The 19570-nt window shown below is 38.9% G+C and overlaps 2 protein-coding genes across 7 annotated transcripts in view; one reads left to right on the top strand and one right to left on the bottom strand.

Annotated features, from left to right (window-relative positions):
- Positions 1-1117: 1117 nt before the first annotated feature.
- On the top strand, positions 1118-6663 carry RpII140 (RNA polymerase II subunit RpII140). Its single transcript, XM_028310955.1, has 2 exons — positions 1118-4882; positions 6270-6663. Exon 1 carries the CDS (start codon positions 1238-1240, stop codon positions 4766-4768), a length of 3531 nt encoding a protein of 1176 aa, XP_028166756.1. The 5' UTR covers positions 1118-1237; the 3' UTR covers positions 4769-4882; positions 6270-6663.
- A 370-nt stretch (positions 6664-7033) lies between these two features.
- Piezo (piezo type mechanosensitive ion channel component) overlaps positions 7034-19570 on the bottom strand; it is a 52634-nt gene continuing 40097 nt past the window's right edge. For 5 of the 6 annotated variants that reach the window (XM_028310949.1, XM_028310953.1, XM_028310952.1 and 2 more), the window contains 13 exons: positions 18089-18236; positions 17310-17524; positions 16528-16686; positions 15465-15591; positions 14929-15075; positions 14662-14762; positions 14144-14325; positions 13242-13422; positions 11117-11214; positions 10856-10953; positions 10469-10572; positions 8552-8693; positions 7034-8180 (listed from right to left, as the gene is read on the bottom strand). In XM_028310949.1, the coding sequence (XP_028166750.1) occupies positions 8037-8180; positions 8552-8693; positions 10469-10572; positions 10856-10953; positions 11117-11214; positions 13242-13422; positions 14144-14325; positions 14662-14762; positions 14929-15075; positions 15465-15591; positions 16528-16686; positions 17310-17524; positions 18089-18236 (1846 nt within the window). In that variant the 3' untranslated portion in view covers positions 7034-8036. The remainder of the gene's footprint in view (positions 8181-8551; positions 8694-10468; positions 10573-10855; positions 10954-11116; positions 11215-13241; positions 13423-14143; positions 14326-14661; positions 14763-14928; positions 15076-15464; positions 15592-16527; positions 16687-17309; positions 17525-18088; positions 18237-19570) is intronic. The other variant, XM_028310950.1, reaches the window with a different exon arrangement.

Raw genomic sequence — 19570 nt, forward strand, 5'->3', positions numbered from 1 at the left:
CTAGTGATGCCTAAAGCCAGATCAAAAAATGATCATTACCGGTTTTTTAACAAACATTAAACAGTAGGAGAGAGAGGTTACTTTAAACGGGTTACTTTTCACGAAAAAGAAATTAGACTGGTCGTAAGAAACCTATGTGAATAAATAATTTTCTGAGAAACAGAAATAAGAACTGAACTGAACTATGAAGAAAATGCTTAATTGTAAAGTGAGAAAAGCATGCAGAGGCAGAGTTCATGATTTTCAGTAGTATTTTTATGGGATAAGTACTAATTTCATCCTATCACTTTAGAAATAGCTTTTCTCTTTTTCAAGAAGCTCATTAAGCATGATCGTGGTTGTAGTTAATTACTTTAAGATCAATGTTTGAATTATATATTATTAAAATCAGTTTATTATCTTCTTCTTCTTTTATTGATGGCGATGAACTTGTGCTTTTTCGCCACTGTTCCGCCAATGTCACGTGCGCAGCTTTTACACAGTGATAGAATCAAATAAAGTAAAATAAAAAAAAAGATTTTTTTTTCTACAAGACTAAGCGAACTTATCGACCTAAAACAAAAAAGACGTCACAAATCACAATCACGAATAAGACAACACAAAAAAGACAAAACACACAAAAAATTTTTACAGCAGGGGTTGGGGAAAGGGTTGGGGGTGGTTTTATGTAACAGAGAATAAAAAATAAAAAAATAAAAAAAATAAAAAAAAAAAATGACACGGGGCTTGTTAAAATAAANATGGTGACTAGAAAAATAGCGGCCTTTGTCAATGGTGATCCGCATGCCAGTGAGCAGTGGAAAACTAAAATAAACCAAATAAACTATGGGTTATCTTTAAGACTGAGTGGTATCAAACAAAGTCATTACCTGCTCAGTGGTATCGAAATCGAACCATATGAACCATATCAATACGAATATGAATGAAGTACTTAATAAATTTAAAATTATGTAAAGCGATCTTTAGGTATTTTAATAAAATAGTAGTTATTTTGGACTGTAATTATTTCGAAGATAAATAAAATAGGTTTAGTTTTTTTGGTATCCGCAATATTTATAGAAATAATTTTGTGTAAAATTAAGGAAAATCTTTCTTTGGGCTGGTATCCCCAAAGACAGCAGCCATTTTAGAATTCGCCGCAATCCTCGCGTTGCGGTAGGTATTGTGTCGACGTCGAATTTTTTATTGAATTTGCCACAAATATCACAATTCAGGAGATTTAGTTCTCCATATCATCATGTATGATACTGAAGATGATCAATATGAAGAAGAAGATGTTGAAGAAATTTCCTCTGAGCTCTGGCAAGAAGCCTGTTGGATCGTTATCAACGCGTACTTCGATGAAAAGGGTTTGGTTCGTCAACAACTTGATAGTTTTGACGAATTTATTCAAATGTCTGTGCAGCGCATAGTAGAAGATTCTCCACCAATTGAACTACAAGCAGAAGCTCAACATTCGTCTGGTGAAATAGAGACCCCTCCTAAATATCTTCTAAAGTTTGATCAAATCTATTTATCCAAACCTACTCACTGGGAAAAAGATGGTGCTCCTTCGCCTATGATGCCTAATGAAGCACGTCTTCGGAATCTGACTTATTCAGCTCCTCTTTACGTTGATATAACCAAAACCATTGTAAAAGAGAATGAAGATCCAATTGAAACGCAACATCAAAAAACCTTTATCGGGAAAATCCCAATTATGCTGCGTTCGACTTATTGCCTACTTAGCAATCTAACTGACAGAGATTTGACTGAATTGAATGAATGTCCATTAGATCCTGGTGGTTACTTTATCATCAACGGTTCTGAAAAAGTCCTTATTGCACAGGAAAAGATGGCCACAAATACTGTTTATGTCTTCAGCATGAAAGATGGAAAGTTTGCTTACAAAACAGAAATTAGGTCATGTCTTGAACACAGCTCAAGACCTACCTCAACTTTATGGGTGAACATGATGGCCAGAGGAGGGCAAAGTATAAAGAAATCTGCTATTGGTCAAAGAATCATTGCTATTGTTCCATACATCAAACAAGAAATACCCATCATGATTGTATTCAGAGCCCTTGGGTTTGTAGCAGACAGAGATATATTGGAACATATTATCTATGACTTTGATGATCCTGAAATGATGGAGATGGTGAAACCTTCATTAGATGAGGCTTTTGTTATTCAAGAACAAAACGTTGCACTCAACTTCATTGGTGCTCGTGGGGCCCGACCAGGTGTCACTAAAGAAAAGCGTATCAAGTATGCTAGAGAAATTTTACAAAAAGAAATGTTACCACATGTAGGAGTCTCTGATTTTTGTGAGACTAAAAAGACTTACTTCTTGGGATACATGGTTCACAGACTACTTCTGGCTGCATTGGGACGCCGAGAACTGGATGATCGAGATCATTATGGAAATAAACGTTTGGATTTGGCTGGGCCTTTATTGGCATTTTTGTTCCGAGGCTTGTTCAAGAACTTGTTGAAAGAAGTAAGAATGTATGCTCAAAAATTCATTGATAGAGGAAAAGATTTCAATTTAGAGCTGGCAATAAAAACTAAAATTATCACTGATGGTTTGAGATATTCTCTAGCTACAGGAAATTGGGGTGATCAAAAGAAAGCTCATCAAGCTAGAGCTGGAGTGTCACAGGTGTTGAACAGGTTGACATTTGCCTCAACATTATCTCATCTAAGACGTGTCAACTCACCAATTGGTCGAGATGGTAAGCTAGCTAAGCCTCGACAGTTGCACAATACACTTTGGGGAATGATTTGTCCAGCTGAAACACCAGAAGGTGCTGCTGTAGGTCTGGTGAAGAATCTGGCATTGATGGCTTACATATCTGTTGGAAGTCAGCCATCACCTATATTGGAGTTCTTGGAAGAGTGGTCTATGGAAAATTTAGAAGAAATAGCACCATCTGCCATAGCTGATGCAACAAAGATATTTGTCAATGGTTGCTGGGTTGGTATCCATAGAGATCCTGAACAACTTATGGCCACTCTAAGAAAACTAAGACGTCAGATGGATATTATTGTCTCAGAAGTGAGCATGATTCGTGATATTCGAGACAGGGAAATTAGAATTTATACAGATGCGGGTAGAATATGTCGTCCATTGCTGATTGTTGAGAATGGAGCTCTACTTTTAAAGAAAAAACACATTGACAATCTTAAAGAAAGAGATTACAATAATTATGGCTGGCAAAATTTAGTTGCAAGTGGTGTTGTTGAATACATTGATACTTTGGAAGAGGAGACAGTCATGATTGCCATGAGCCCTGATGATTTGGCCCAAGTTAAAGAATATGCTTATTGTACAACCTACACTCACTGTGAGATCCATCCTGCAATGATATTAGGTGTATGTGCATCTATTATTCCATTCCCTGATCACAACCAAAGTCCCAGGAACACTTATCAAAGTGCTATGGGTAAACAGGCCATGGGGGTTTATATTACAAACTTCCATGTTAGAATGGACACACTTGCTCATGTGTTGTTTTATCCACACAAGCCATTGGTTACTACACGGTCCATGGAATATCTGCGATTCAGAGAACTTCCAGCTGGCATTAATTCCATTGTTGCTATTTTATGTTACACTGGATACAATCAAGAGGACAGTGTTATCTTAAATGCTTCAGCTGTTGAACGAGGGTTCTTTAGATCTGTATTTTACCGTTCTTATAAAGATTCTGAATCTAAAAGGATTGGAGATCAAGAAGAGCAATTTGAAAAGCCTACAAGGCAAACTTGTCAGGGAATGAGAAATGCATTGTATGACAAATTAGATGATGATGGTATAATCGCTCCCGGAATTCGTGTCTCTGGAGATGATGTTGTGATTGGCAAAACCATCACTTTACCTGAAAATGATGATGAACTTGAAGGCACAACTAAACGTTACACTAAACGAGATGCTTCTACATTTTTACGAAACAGTGAGACTGGTATTGTGGACCAAGTCATGTTAACCCTCAACAGTGAAGGATACAAGTTCTGCAAAATTCGTGTCAGATCTGTACGAATTCCTCAAATTGGTGACAAATTCGCCTCTCGCCACGGTCAAAAAGGTACTTGCGGTATTCAATATCGGCAAGAAGATATGCCTTTCACTTGTGAAGGTCTGACACCAGATATCATCATCAACCCCCACGCCATCCCCTCCCGTATGACAATTGGTCACTTGATTGAATGCATCCAAGGCAAGGTATCGTCAAACAAGGGTGAGATTGGTGACGCTACACCATTCAACGACGCGGTGAATGTGCAAAAAATTTCATCTTTACTTCAAGAATATGGTTATCATTTGCGTGGTAATGAAGTAATGTATAACGGACATACAGGCAGAAAAATAAACGCTCAAGTGTTCTTGGGTCCTACATACTACCAACGTTTAAAGCACATGGTGGATGACAAAATTCACTCCAGAGCTAGAGGGCCTGTCCAGATTTTAGTGAGACAACCTATGGAAGGTAGGGCGAGAGATGGTGGACTGCGTTTTGGGGAAATGGAGCGTGATTGTCAAATTGCGCACGGAGCCGCCCAGTTCCTTAGAGAACGTCTCTTTGAAGTCTCTGATCCATATCGAATCCATGTTTGCAACTTCTGCGGCTTGATAGCTATAGCTAATCTGAGGAATAATACTTTTGAATGCAAGGGTTGTAAGAACAAAACTCAGATTTCTCAAATAAGGCTCCCATATGCCGCGAAATTACTATTCCAAGAATTGATGTCCATGAATATTGCCCCAAGATTGATGGTGGTAAACTAATATTGTATTTCTCATACTTAGTAGATATAAGACTAATTAAACACTGGGCGCTTCCAAAATTTTCAAATAATCTCCCGATTAGATAGTAAAACATGTTTTGTAATTGTTTAAAAAGGACAATGACCAAAAATGTATGGAGTGTGGTCCAAATGTCCACCACGAATGAGACCTATGTAGTAAAATAGTCTACTAAATACTGATTCATTATAACCAAACCGCAATCAAAAATATGCTGTCAGTAAAAAGTTATCACTGAATGAAAAGTCTGTTTTTTACCTTTTCATCCGAAAAATGTTCTTGATATCATTCTATCCATTGCATATTTTGGACTAATCTACGCATGTTATGTCATGTCGCATGTGGCGCGGGGTTATAGATGAATTTTATTAAATATAGCGGCCGCCCGCGACTTCGTACGCGTGGACCTCGTTTTACTCCATTAGGGGTGGAGTTTCGTAAAATCCGCTCTTAGCATCTATAGCGCATACATTTTAAATTTCAACTCTCTTACTTTAAACACATAGGACTTTCATAATATAAACTTCCAACCCTCCTTTTATCTCCTTAGCCCCCGTAGTTGATTTCTAATGATACATTTTCAGTATATGTACCACCACCATTTCAGCCATAGGACGTCCACTGCTGAACATAGGCCTCCCCCAATGCTTTCCATGTTGATCGATTGGAAGCGGCCTGCGTCCAGCGCTTCCCTGCTACCTTTACTATGTCGTCGGTCCACCTTGTAGGTGGAAGTCCCACGCTACGTTTTCCGGTACGCGGCCTCCATTCCAGAACCATTCTGTCCCATCGGCCATCAGTTCTGCGTACTATGTGCCCTGCCCATTGCCACTTCAGCTTGCTAATCCGTTGGGCTATGTCAGCGACTTTGGTTCGTTTACGGATCTCCTCATTTCNTGGCGCTTTTCCACGTCTTATGAAAATCCCAAATATTTTACGGGACCCTATTTTTTTCCAAAATAAAATGTAGCCTATGTTACTCGTGAGTTAAGTAGCTTTCGAATGGTGAAAGAATTTTTAAAATCGGTCCAGTAGTTTTTGAGCCTATCCATTACAACTAAACAAACAAACAAACAAACAAACAAACAAACAAACAAACAAAGTTTTCCTCTTTATAATATTAGTGTAGATTATAGTAGCTGTGCCTACGACTTTGTACGCGTAAAAATAGTTTGAATAATATTACCCATTTTTACAACATTTGTCTTTACTGCTCCGCCCCTATTGGTTGTAGGGTGATGTTATTTATCCTAAAACCATCCTTAATAAATGGGCTACCCATAACAAAAAGAATTTTTCAAATCAGACCAGTAGTTCCTGAGATAAGCGCGTAAACTACTACAATTTTTAAATAGTCATAACTTTTTACTGACAGCTTATTTTTTTTTCGTCCCATACTGAAAGTTAATCTCTATTTAATGGACTATAAGCCAATATAGGTCTCATCAGTGGTGGACATTTGGACCACTTTTGGTCATTGTCCTTTGTGATTTCATGACTTCGATTCCGGTCTGATTCTTTAAATGCCTTTGTTTCTTTATTCTGAGGAAAACATGACAAAAGTATAGATCGAGCTGCGAGAGTTAAGGCGACCAACACAAGCAAAGTTTTCTATTCGTATACATACGATGATAGCCGCGCTGACATCTCGCGTAGTCTGATAAATTTGTCTCACTTGCCTTGCACACATCTACCAAAATCGAGGTAGCTAGTGTATTCGATATTTTGAACTTTAATGCAATGTTGTGTTCTGTATTAAAATATTACATCAATCAGTGTTCGCCTCAACTTTCGCTGCGCGACTTATACATCCATACTTAATATTACATTATTAAATCGAATTCCATAATGTATAACCAGCCCATTTAGGTATTAGTGCATAAGCAAGTAAGGTTTCTTGTATTGTTTCATTATCTTTTTGAAAATAAACAATATTTTAACATTTATCATGAGTTTTATTATCACAAACTGACAACATTAAATGCAGCTTAAAACATAACAATCTTGATACAAAAGTGTATAATTCTTCATACTTTCATAATTTATAAATACACTATATAAAATGCAATGATTAATTTGAGGTAATTTATTACATTACGGAAGTGCTTGTATAAAATATATAAAAGTACATAATTATGTAAAAGAGTAACGATTTGTGCAACAAAATTTTAATAAAAACAACAATGGTAGATAAATCTATGTAGATGTATAAATATGTAACAATAAACAATTTTCATATATTTACCGAAAACCAAATATTTTCGGGGCAAATGTAATGTTTATCACAAATATTATGGTCACAGAAAAAACGTAAACTTGTAATTTTAAAATGGAAAGACAAGCCACTTGCTTAGCATTTCCTTCGCGTACGATAATGTAATTTTATTCTTAGATACTTTCATTTTACAATCTGTATTCTTTAAAGGTTCCAATAAAAACGTCACTGGAAATGTGTAGGTAGGTAGGTACTGAACTTACGACATTATAAAATTAGTACGCAAACCTCAAACTGCAATTCATTTCATATAAATAATTGTAGGTTACTTTAAACTTGTGCAGTTTTAAAAACTTATTAACTAAAATGTAAGCATTAAGTAGCGAGATATTTTTAGATCATAAAGCTTACAATTAGCTTAATATAGACTTTCCTAAAGTACATAAGTACCTACGAAGAATCATGTAAAAATATAAAGCAATAACTGGTGGAAGAAAGATCTTTGGATTGATAAAGAGAGACAAGAACTTCAATTTTACAAATGGACATGACATGCCAAATCTTTATAGCTCATTTGTAATGAGTGCGCGTAAAATAAACTTTATAACAGTTCATTCGTGATTCATAAGACCATTAGATACCAGTTGCTTTTGTTGAGCAGTGTCAGCCACACTACAAGTTTGTTGTATGGTACATTCGTTTTCATATCATAATTGATAATCCGGAATGTTTTATTTTAGGCAATAATAAAAGTGTATAAAATTAAGTCAAGGAAGAAGAGAATTTTAAGTTGCATCTTAGTTATTCTTAAATTATACAACTGTACAACTTACGTATCTATTAAAATTGCCACGTCCTAGGTCGTTACAGCAGCAGGGCCGGTGTATAAGTAGAGCCTTATAAATTAGGCCTTAATAGCCCGTCGCTTGTTCTAGCTAGATTATACATTCATAGCGTCGCAGATTTAACTGTAAAATTGACTCGTTTGAAGCGTTCTCCATTGTGATCGATTACTCGTTAGTTCGCTACGAGTGGTCAGCGCGACGGAGGCAGCGCCCTCTGTTCTTCGATTTCTTCTTTCGGTCGACTCCACTTGATCATAGTTTCCGGCGACCGGTACAAGAACACCAGTTTCGCGAAGAGATCCTCTTCTAATGCTAGCTCGAGGGCTTCGCGTACCTGAAAATAAACAATACGATGTCAATATTACAAATTAAATCTCTACTTGGGAACAATCAAACTTAGTTACGAAGCTTTCTCAACGGGCGGTGGGTGAAATACCTGTATGCACCAAAATTACACAGTAGGTTGATGAGATTTTTCCCATAATAAAATAAAATAAAGAGTAACGCTGAGCTGCACCACCTAACTTTGACCGTGACTCTAACGATAATTGTATGGAGTTTGACAGATTTTGACGTTTGTCAAAGTTAAAGTAAGATGGTGCAACCCAGCCTAAGATTATATCAGATGCACCGAAACCACACAGTAGGCGTGAATTTTTTGGTTGAGAAATAGCATCTATTACAACTAGACAAGGGTGTTGTTACCAAGTATATGTCGAGGCAGAGCTGCAGCACGCGGTCCACGTTGGGCAGGTCGTCGAACATGATCTTGGTGTAGATTCCGGAGAAGAAGCCGCGCAGCACGCGCGAAGCCAGGAACACGAACGTAGTGTATAGGCCGATGATTCTGCGAACATAAGCGTGTTAATGAGGGCTATCGTTTTTATACTTAACAGTTGGCACCCCTGGCGATTGACAGGACCTTACTCTACAGTGGCGCCATCTTGATGAGTGCAAATACGATAGTCCTCCTACCACTTTAGCGCTCACAAGTTGGCGCCACTGTCTTCGCTACTAGCAAGTGACAGGACCTTCCTCTACAGTGGCGCTAACTGGTGAGCGCTAAAACGATAGCCCTCATTGGCTGGCTTTTTAAGAACTCGTGCTTTTGGTTTATGGTGTCAACTAGATCAATTGCTGCATCCTCCTACACCGAACTATCCACCGCTTTGATTGCGCGAGACATCTATTAGTTGCAATTTTTAAGAAGAGTGCGGTCACCACAACAGTCCAGCATTCGAATGGGATCTAGCTTTCTCGAATCCTGAATTAGCAATACGATGCCTACACCATTGGACTATTATCGCCTTATTTACAAGTATTAGAATAACTAATACTCTACGATCGTCCACAGAAATACGTGTTAGGAAACTAAGCTGTTAATTATAAATACGTAGAATGCACTCACCCGCTTCCAGATATGAAATTGAGAGTTTCCGGGAACAATTTATCGTTGAATGTGTACATGACTAGCATATCGCAATTGTTCATTGGGATAGACAGCAATGGGTCCTGAAAATAAACAACGTTTGGTTTAGGAGAAATAAGTATTAGTTTCCCACAAAAAGAATCGCCGACCTACAACCTGATCGGGCCAATTGCGCACCTCGCTGGAATGCGACTCTCCCTCCCTCCCACTTACCCGTTCATCTCCCCGGGGCGAACCCGTCCATATTACCAGAGCGTCGATATGACGTCACAGTCGCCAGCTGCGCAGTTAACTTGAACGGGTTGTATCTTTTCCACTCAATTTTTATAATAATAAAAAAGATATACGAGTAGATAAAACTAATACATACTCTCGCCCCGCAAGACTCCCGGACGCGCCAATACATGGTGGTGTTCCCGTAACGCTCTAGCCTCAGTTGCACGTCACGATACAAACGCGCGTCTTCACCTGAAAAATATTTCGCTTATTACAAATCTAATTAATTATTCACAGTCTGTATTTTATTAGTATCCCAATTATTATACAATTTCCTGTAAATAAATATTTGGCCAGTCAAATATCAATAAAAAGTATAAAAACCGAGATAAAAAATAAACAAAAATCACGATAATCTTACCCTTTTCAATAGTTGGCGGCATTAGTTGGTAAGCCGCTTTAGCGGTGCCCTTGTTAAAAACTTTCAGAAATTTGGGGAACAGATGTTTTACGTTCAACCTGTACAAAAAAAACCAATGAAAAAATTTACATCGAATTATTTCGAAGTCATCGCCAAAACTTCGTCTAAGTAACCGTTCAACGTGACGTTAGGACACGGTCACACGATGATGTCGTCAAAGTACGACAAAGCGAGACTGTTGATAGGTTGACTTGACATTCCCCTTTTCCACCCATGGATCTACCTCACTGTACAGCTTACGAAACGAATGTTTGGAGAGCGCTTACGTACTGCGTCGAAGTTCTTTACTTTTCCCCTTGCACGCTTTAACTTTCGCGTGTTCCTTTTATACAGAATCTTATTAAGTATCCAACTTCAAACTCTTAATTGCTTCATGTTGGTATACAAAGGTTCTTACTTATTAGACACTAGCGGCCGCCCGCGACTTCGTACGCGTGGATCTNAATACGTGTTAGGAAACTAGGCTGTTAATTGTAGATACGTAGAATGTACTCACCCGCTTCCAGATATGAAATTGAGAGTTTCCGGGAACAATTTATCGTTGAATGTGTACATGACTAGCATATCGCAATTGTTCATTGGGATAGACAGCAATGGGTCCTGAAAATAAATAACGTTTGGTTTAGGAGAAATAAGTATTAGTTTCCCACAAAAAGAATCGCCGACCTACAACCTGATCGGGCCATTTGCGCACCTCGCTGGAATGCGACTCTCCCTCCCACTTAACCGTTCATATTCACGCGTTCGCCCCGTCCATATTACCAGAGCGTCGATATGACGTCACAGTCGCCAACTGCGCAGTTAACTTGAACGGGTTATATCTTTTCCACTCAATTTTTATAATAATAAAAAAGATATACGAGTATATAAAACTAATACATACTCTCGCCCCGCAAGACTCCCGGACTCGCCAATACATGGTGGTATTCCCGTAACGCTCTAGCCTCAGTTGCACGTCACGATACAAACGCGCGTCTTCACCTGAAAAATATTTCGCTTATTACAACTCTAATTATTCAGTCTGTATTTTATTAGTATCCCAATTATAATACAATTTCCTATAAATAAATATTTGGCCAGTCAAATATCAATAAAAAGTATAAAAATCGAGATAAAAAATAAACAAAAATCACGATAATCTTACCCTTTTCAATAGTTGGCGGCATTAGTTGGTAAGCCGCTTTAGCGGTGCCCTTGTTAAAAACTTTCAGAAATTTGGGGAACAGATGTTTTACGTTCAACCTGTACAAAAAAAAACAATGAAAAAATTTACATCGAATTATTTCGAAGTCATCACCAAAATTTCGTCTAAGTAACTGTTCAACGTACCGTTAGGACACGGTCACACGATGATGTCGTTAAAGTACGACAAAGCGAGACTGTTGATAGGTTGACATTCCCCTTTTCCACCCATGGTTCTACCTCACCTTACGAAACGAATGCTTGGAAAGCGCTTACGTACTGCGTCGAAGTTCTTTACTTTTCCCCTTGCACGCTTTAACTTTCGCGTGTTCCTTTTATACAGAATCTTATCAAGTGTCCAACTTCAAACTCTTTTGCTCTATGTTGGTATACAAAGGTTCTTACTTATTAGACATATGCCCGTTTTCACCATCAATCCCTAATTTTTAAGTGACCCATTTCAAAACAAAATTCCTGTTATGTGTTCCTATAGAAGTCACTTAAAAATTAAGTATTGATGGAGAAAACGGGCAACAGACCCGTAACATGAACTCTGCTAGCGAATCTTTTTCGGGGTTGGCCTTGCTATCGATCTTACCAAAAAAGTGAAAAAACTTTTCAATAAATTACCACAAACTGTTGTAGAATTGCCCATTCATAAATTTAAAGCACATATCAAAAGCACCTTAATAAAAAAAGGGCTACTATAAAGTTGATGATTATACAGTGTGTCCGGGCTTGTAGTGATCAAACTTTAAGGGCAAAATGTAGGGACAATTTTATCGATAAAAATACTTCAAATTTGGGGCCTGACCCATTTCTCAAAAAATTACATCGATTTAAGTTTTTAATTTTTAGTTTAAACCTCCTCTTTAGAAAACAAGTGAAAGCGTGGGTAGCTTAACATTAATAGGCAAATATTTTATATCATGCGATAGCCAATAAAATTATCTATTAGAAGAAGAAGAAAGCAGACACAAGTTTCATACATTTTATGGGAGTAAGAATGGATTTAATTAGAAAAATACGTTACTTTTTTCACTTCTTTTTCAGATATTTTCCAACACAAGAAAAACCAGGTCGTTAAGGTATGTTTTATTTGCATTGTATTTTTAGTATTTGAGCTATTCTACAAAACGAATGTAAATTTATTACTCTACGTCTATTAGTTTCGACGTAATTGTTGAACAAAGATACCCCTTCCCAGCGGTTTCCATAGTAATCGGAATAGGTTGTGTGATTCTTTCAGGCAGTGCATTTTCGCATGTCGCGTTGCGCTATGGAAACCGCTGGGAAGGGGTATCTTTGTTCAACAATTACGTCGAAACTAATAGACGTAGACTAATAAATTTACATTCGTTTTGTAAAATAGCTCAAATACTAATAATACAATGCAAATAAAACATACCTTAACGACCTGGTTTTTCTTGTGTTGGAAAATAACTGAAAAAGAAGTGAAAAAAGTAATGTATTTTTTTAATTCAATCCATTCTTACTCCCATAAAATGTATGAAATTTGTGTCTGTTTTCTTCTTCTACTAATAAATAATTTTATTGGCTATCGCATGATATAAAATATTTGCCTATTAATGTTAAGCTACCCACGCTTTCACTTGTTTTTTAAAGAAGAGGTGTAAACTAAAAATTAAAAACTTAAATCGATGTAATTTTTCGAGAAATGGGTCAAGTCCCAAATTTGAAGTATTTTCATCGATAAAATTGTTCATAGATTACGCCTTTAAAGTTTGATCACTACATGCCCGGACACACTGTATAAAAGATAAAAATGTTTGGAATGTTTAACTACCTAGCTCGCATCAATACTTATGACTATAATTTGTATATTTTAAAGCCTGTAAAACCTTGAAAAGGAGGCTGACAATAGTGACTGAGTTTCTTGCGCTGCTTCTTCTCAGCACTGGCCCATTTATTGACCCGAAGCAGTGGTAGGGTTAATATTGGGACGTGTAAAAGCGCTTTTTAAAAGCCTATTTGCAAAAATAAATGAATTTTATGAATTTTAATTTTAATTTTAGTGTCCTACACAACTCTTACACAAGGGAACAAAGCCAGTCACAAGAGCTTACCAAGTGTCCTCAGAAGCCGTCCCAGCGAGCAGCTTTAGCAGCGTATCTCTTTCGGGATTAGGCTTGCCGTCAATCTTGGCCGGCAGCTCAATCTCGCGGAAGTCTTCTATAGTGGGCGGGTTCGGCACCGCGTTCGTGGGATGCGTTATCACGTATGTGAACCGGACGAGGAGTGGGGAATCTAAGGAAGATAATAAGAAAAAAAAGTTATTGACTTCTATAACTATTTATGTGATTTTGTGGTCCAGAAGTCAACCTCTTTCCTCTAGAATAGATGAGCCTATAAAATATGGACTTAACCCCACAAAAATACCACGGGGTTTCATTTCAACTTAATGTCATCCACTACTGGACAAAGGTTTCTTTCATGGATTTACTACATTATATTTTCCTTTTCAATACCGGACCTTCACTAGATCGTCTTTTCATCGAGTAGGTGGTCGCCACTCGACAACTCTCTTACCAATGGCTATCAGTTTTAAAAGTTATGTTAAAAAATATTGCGAAATCACCGGTATTACGCGACTCATCCGATATCACCTCCTTCTTGAAGCGTTCGAGCGGTACAGGTTGCTCAGTTGCTCAGAGAAACTAAGGAGTTTGAAGTCATAGCAGATGGTACTCACCCGATGGTGGTGGAGCGGTACAGGTTGCTCAGTTAAGTGAGGTGTTGCTCAGAGAAACTAAGGAGTTTGAAGTCATAGCAGATGGTACTCACCCGATGGCGGTGGAGCGGTACAGGTTGCTCAGTTAAGTGAGGTGTTGCTCAGAGAAACTAAGGAGTTTGAAGTCATAGCAGATGGTACTCACCCGATGGCGGTGGAGCGGTACAGGTTGCTCAGTTAAGTGAGGTGTTGCACAGAGAAACTAAGGAGTTTGAAGTAATAGCATTTGATACTCACCCGATATCGCCTCCTTCTCAAGGCGGTCGAGCTCGGGCGGCGAGATCTCCCAGTTCATGGTGGAGTTGGGGTTGATGGTGACGACGGCCACGTCGTTGTAGATGTAGTTGGACAGGAACGTCTGCGCCGTGCGGTCGCGCGCGTACTGGTTGCTCAGTTGAGTGTAGTCTTGCTCAGAGAAACTGGTGGAATTGAGAGATTAAAATTAGTATTAGCTACATGAAACGTAACTATTGGATACGTACTGTTAATTGTGAAAAATCTAAAACGTTAAAATAACGGTATCGTTGCCAATGAGCTGCTGTCATAGTGACATTGACGTAATGTTAGAGTAGAGAGACGCGCGCAGACGACTCCCCGCGCTTTTGTGCAAAGTGATCAATTGTATTTATGACAAGGCAATATAATGTGAAAGATAAGTATCCAGTGTTTTATTTATGAGAATATGTCTACCGGCCTCTAATAGTACTCTTGGTCTTGGAATGGTGTTACATAGTGGCGTTATAAAAAATACTTACACGTCAATATTGTGTGACTGGGCGGACATTTGGTAGACAGGCAGGAACGGTCCAATTCGAATCTTCACCGTCACGTCTGTTGGCGGATTTGGTTCCCCGACCTTATGAAAAAAAGAAAAAACAAAAAATTAAAATCCCACACAGAATATAAAAAGAAACAAAAACTTTCAATCCTTCATTAAATTCATGCTCCTTTTGCCATGACATAGATCTGTGATGCGGCAATAAATTTCACCAGGTACTATAAGTCTATCAATATTTACTCACGGTGTTTCCAAAGGCAAAGAACACAAGCGGAAACCAGATGATGGCGATCACAAACGCGAGAACGCCTCCGCCAAGTAAATACTTGGACACGTTGGACTTCTTCATGCCTCGCGGCTGCGGGAATTCGTCTTCCACGTATCGAGAACACTGGAAAAGGAAAATATTTCTAGACTTTAGGACGTGCCGAGCTGATTAGGCTCCGTATAAACTAGGGTTGAACCATGGACCATGACAGTTATTAGTGCTCGCGCACGAGTTACTAGAGCTTTACTAGTGTTGTCAATTCATCAAGGACAGAACCATGATGACTAAAATGTGAAGCTCTTCAGTTTGTAATAAGTAATAACACAGATTCATTTAAAACCAATAGGGGTTATTTTGACTGGAATTGCATATGAGCTTAGCCAAGAGGTAATGTATTTAAAAAAAATCAGACATTAAGGATTTAAGGTACAACAGTAGAGCGAGCTATTTTTGGGACGACCTTTAGAGGCGACTAGCCGACTTGTATGTAACAAATAGACAATATAATTTACCTTAAGCAAAAACACGCTGGCGAAGATGTCTTCCATCTTGAGCCAGTCCATGAGCGTCATGGACGTGTCCGTCCAGATCCAGTCCATCAGCGTGCGCAGCTCGAACAGGAACGGCACCGCCATGAAGCTACACAAATACAATTAACAAAATGACGTCAACATAAATATATTAAATAGCAACAATTTGCACAGAACTGCAATGAGGTAGACCCCTAGAGACGCGCTGTGATAAAATTTTAAACAACAAATGTATGGGCTAGTGAAAGTTTTCGCGAATGAAAAATCCGCCAGATGGCAATACGTAGACGCGAGGTCCAAATGCTGCATGATTGGTTATTTTTGACATGACATTGACAGATATGTCAAAATCCACCAATCACGCAGCAGTCAGACCCCACATCCACGTCCCGCCATCTAGCGGATCTTTCATTCGCGAAAACTCTCATTCGCACAGAACTGCAATGAGGTAGAAACCTTGGGTACAACATTACAAATAACATACCTAAGTCAGCCGAGCTAGGATACGCGCCGTGATAAAATCTTATCGATGATTTTAAACGACAATTTAATAATAATAAAAAATCAGGCATGTACCTTATCTATTCACGCCACAGTGACCAAAAAAAGTGCCTAAGCACAGATATTTAAAACAATCATAACATGAAAACTATCAAAAATCGCGGAACATAGGTACATGGGGGTGATTCGGATAGCCGTAGTGATGACCTCTAGGCTTCGGCTTGACACTACTTTTTGGGACACCTTGTATATTTTAAGTATTGTAACCGTTGCCTCTTTGATAAATAGTGTCTTACATCATCTTGAGGTTTGGCCAAACTAAAATAAAATAAACAACATAAACAAATGTATGGGCTTATTGCATAAAATCGATAAAATGGATGGCGCGATTAAAGCATATCGTGGCGCGCATCCTAGGCCTACTAAAAAGTAATTCAAGGGGAAAGGTCAAATTTTTTTTTTTATTTTCTCATAAACTAAAATGGTTAAACAATTCTAGACAATGATCGGTTATGATGAATCCACTACACGAATAACTGCTTACCCCCTGAAGAACAGCATGTTGAGGAAGTGGTAGGACTTGCAGAGGAAGTTGCCGATGATGCGGCGCGGATAGCCGCAGCGAATCTGGTACGCCGACAGCAGTAAGTAGATGCACTTCACCATGTACCACATCGGCGGTGGCGGCAGTGTGTTGAAAGTTCTGGGGGATTTATTTAATGAATCAGAATATCGTGATTGACAGTCCCCAGCCTTAGGAGATTGATTATATGATTCAGAATTTGGTATGTTCATTGACAGTCAATATCCATTCAGGACGTCCACTGCTGAACATAGGCCTCCCCCAATGACTTCCACATCGCACGGTTGGTAGCGGCCTGCATCCAGCGCCTTCCTGCTACCTTTATTAGGTCGTCGGTCCACCAATATCCATTCTATCCCTACGATCTAAGAGCCATTTGCTATTTTATAAAAGTTACTAACACAAGTAAGAACGATGGACCGCCATGAAGATTCAGCTTTATTAACGAAGGGCTGCAATGGGGTTCACGGGCTATTGCTCTACCAGCGGTCACTGTCATGACTACATTTTTTTACAAATCTATAAACAAAGTTGCGGACAACAATCAATATCTTACAGTGTAATTTCAGATCGATTAGAGTTACTTATTTAACTTTATGGTCTATGAAATCTAACACTTGTCTTGATTTTGCTATTGGATTGACTGGAGACTAGTAATATGGAAACAGTATTAGAAATGGGCTCTAACCAATTAGTAATATGATGACAAATTAGCTCAAACATGATCTACTGGAACAGCTTACCTTTCAGTAATAAAAGGCAGCACAAAGAACATCCAAATATGCACGCCGATGATCAGTGCATATTGAAACAGAATCTTGCCGAGCATAAACTTGCGTAGATACAACGCTCGGTCGATGACGATCAGTCCGAACTGCAGGATCAACATGATCAGGAAAGGTATGGGCACTTTGTTCTCCTCTAAGTACGCTTGCACGCCGCCGTCGCCTTGGTGCGTCTGATAATGAAAAAAATAAATAAAAGCCTGGTACACTAAGGATTATGGTATACAATAAAAGTTTCATGTTTCTTATAGAGTATGTCAAAACTTTGGAAGGCATCGATTTCTCATGGAACCTAAGAATAACAACACGTAATAGAAGGACTTTAAAGGCCTCTGTGAAATGAACTTGCTAGTTCAATACATGTGTTCTACTCAGTTGGTCTTTCGAGGGCTGAATAGGAACAAAATAGCGCCATTAACATGTAAATCAACACTACGGTCTTTAACCTGTAAAACTATTCAAGATTGCATTGGCGCATAACTGAATAGATTTCAGCGGTTGTGGAGCACCGGGAGGGTTTTGTTACGTCACGTTAGCGAGACATCAAATGTGCTTCAGACATGTTGCTGTGACAGCTCTCTTACGTCGAATTTGGTGACACATGTGATGTATCAAAGCTCAGAGCGAGCAGACAGCAAGAGCAGTGCCTGTTGCATCGCTCTACTAATACAGGAAGTGGCTCAGTGATTCGCTATGCCTGTAGTGATTGAATATTGAGTAAACTATCTGATACTCACCCCAAAGGCAGCGAAGCCGAATATAACGACGAGGAAGTTGAAGAAGTCGCACAGGAACATGTACGCGTAGACGTCGGCCGTGACGCGCGCGCCCGGCGCCAGCATGCGTCGGAAGAAACGCTGCGTCGGCTGCAAGTAGCGTTTTACGCTGCGAAGAACAAGCGTAAAAGCGTAAGTCATAAAAAAATAGTACTCTTCTATACTTCCTTTTTTCTTTTTCGTACAGTTTGTACATATGGCCAGTTAATTAAGATATTCAAGTAAATATAATACAATATTCAAATAAGAACTTATTTACTGATAGAAGATCGATCGTTTCTGCCAAATGACGTCCACCGTTGGACAAAGGCTTCCCCCAAGGATTTCATAACGACCTATTCTGCGTTGCCCGCATCCAGTTTCTTCCAGCGATCTTAATCAGATAAATTTTAAAATTCATAAAATTCATTTATTTTTGCAAATAGGCTTTAAAAAAGCGCTTTTACACGTCCCAATATTAACCCTACNCCACACCTAGACACAAGTATACCTGGCTCATCAGCGTCTGGGTCGTTGGACGGGCAGTCGCGGGGCGGGTTCATAGACTGCGCGGGCGACGGCTAAGCCTCGCCCGCGCTCGTCTCCGCTACGGCACTAAGACTCGCCGCTTCCAGGTCTTGCCACACCTAGACACAAGTATACCTGGCTCATCAGCGTCTGGGTCGTTCCAGAGTAAATACAAATGAGTAGGTCATCTTCATAGAAACGCCCGAGCGCGATTTGTATGTGAGCGCGCCAATACGTATGCGGCGCGCACGCACACACTGACAAAATTCAGCGCTAATCCACGCTAAATTTTGTCAGTGTGTGCGTGCGCGCCGCATACGTATTGGCGCGCTCACATACAAATCGCGCTCGGGCGTTTCTATGAAGATGACCTACTCATTTGTATTTACTCTGGCATGGGCGACCTGCCGCGTACTCTTGTGCCCTTAAGGCGATTAGAGTCCTCAATGACCTTGGGCGTTTGACCTTCACGCCGCGAGCAACACCCGCGTACCCCGCACCAAAAACTCCGATTTGACACCGATCAAAAATACACGGGCATAGGTAGATACAGAATAGAAGCTCTTTCTTCATACATCACTGCCTATTATTAAGGTATACAAGTGTAAATGTTAATGTCTGTTTTAAATTCAATAAATTATTTGTATTTGTATTTGTATTATTTTAAACTTAAATTGATGAACCTTGATGTCGGTGTCATTTAACTCAGGCGTAAAGGTATTTAATAAAAATAACAAAATCCATGAACATTTTGTACGGGATAAAATTTTATTTTATTTTTCGTAAATTTTCTAATGCTTTTGTCGGTTCAGTCGTTCTCGAAATTTGAACAAACTCGACTTTATTACAAGCTTTTATTTAGCTTGCAATTTATGATGTATGTAGGTAATTATTACATAAATGTTTGTTCGGGTGGAATCTTGCAAGCTGAATTAG

This window comes from Ostrinia furnacalis, unplaced genomic scaffold, assembly GCF_004193835.3.
Source record: "Ostrinia furnacalis isolate ACB-3 unplaced genomic scaffold, ASM419383v2 OfSCF3139, whole genome shotgun sequence".
Classification (NCBI taxonomy): domain Eukaryota; kingdom Metazoa; phylum Arthropoda; class Insecta; order Lepidoptera; family Crambidae; genus Ostrinia; species Ostrinia furnacalis.

Coding starts and splice junctions, on each gene's coding strand:
- RpII140 (XM_028310955.1), top strand. CDS start 1,238: ATGTATGATACTGAAGATGATCAATATGAAGAAGAAGATGTTGAAGAA.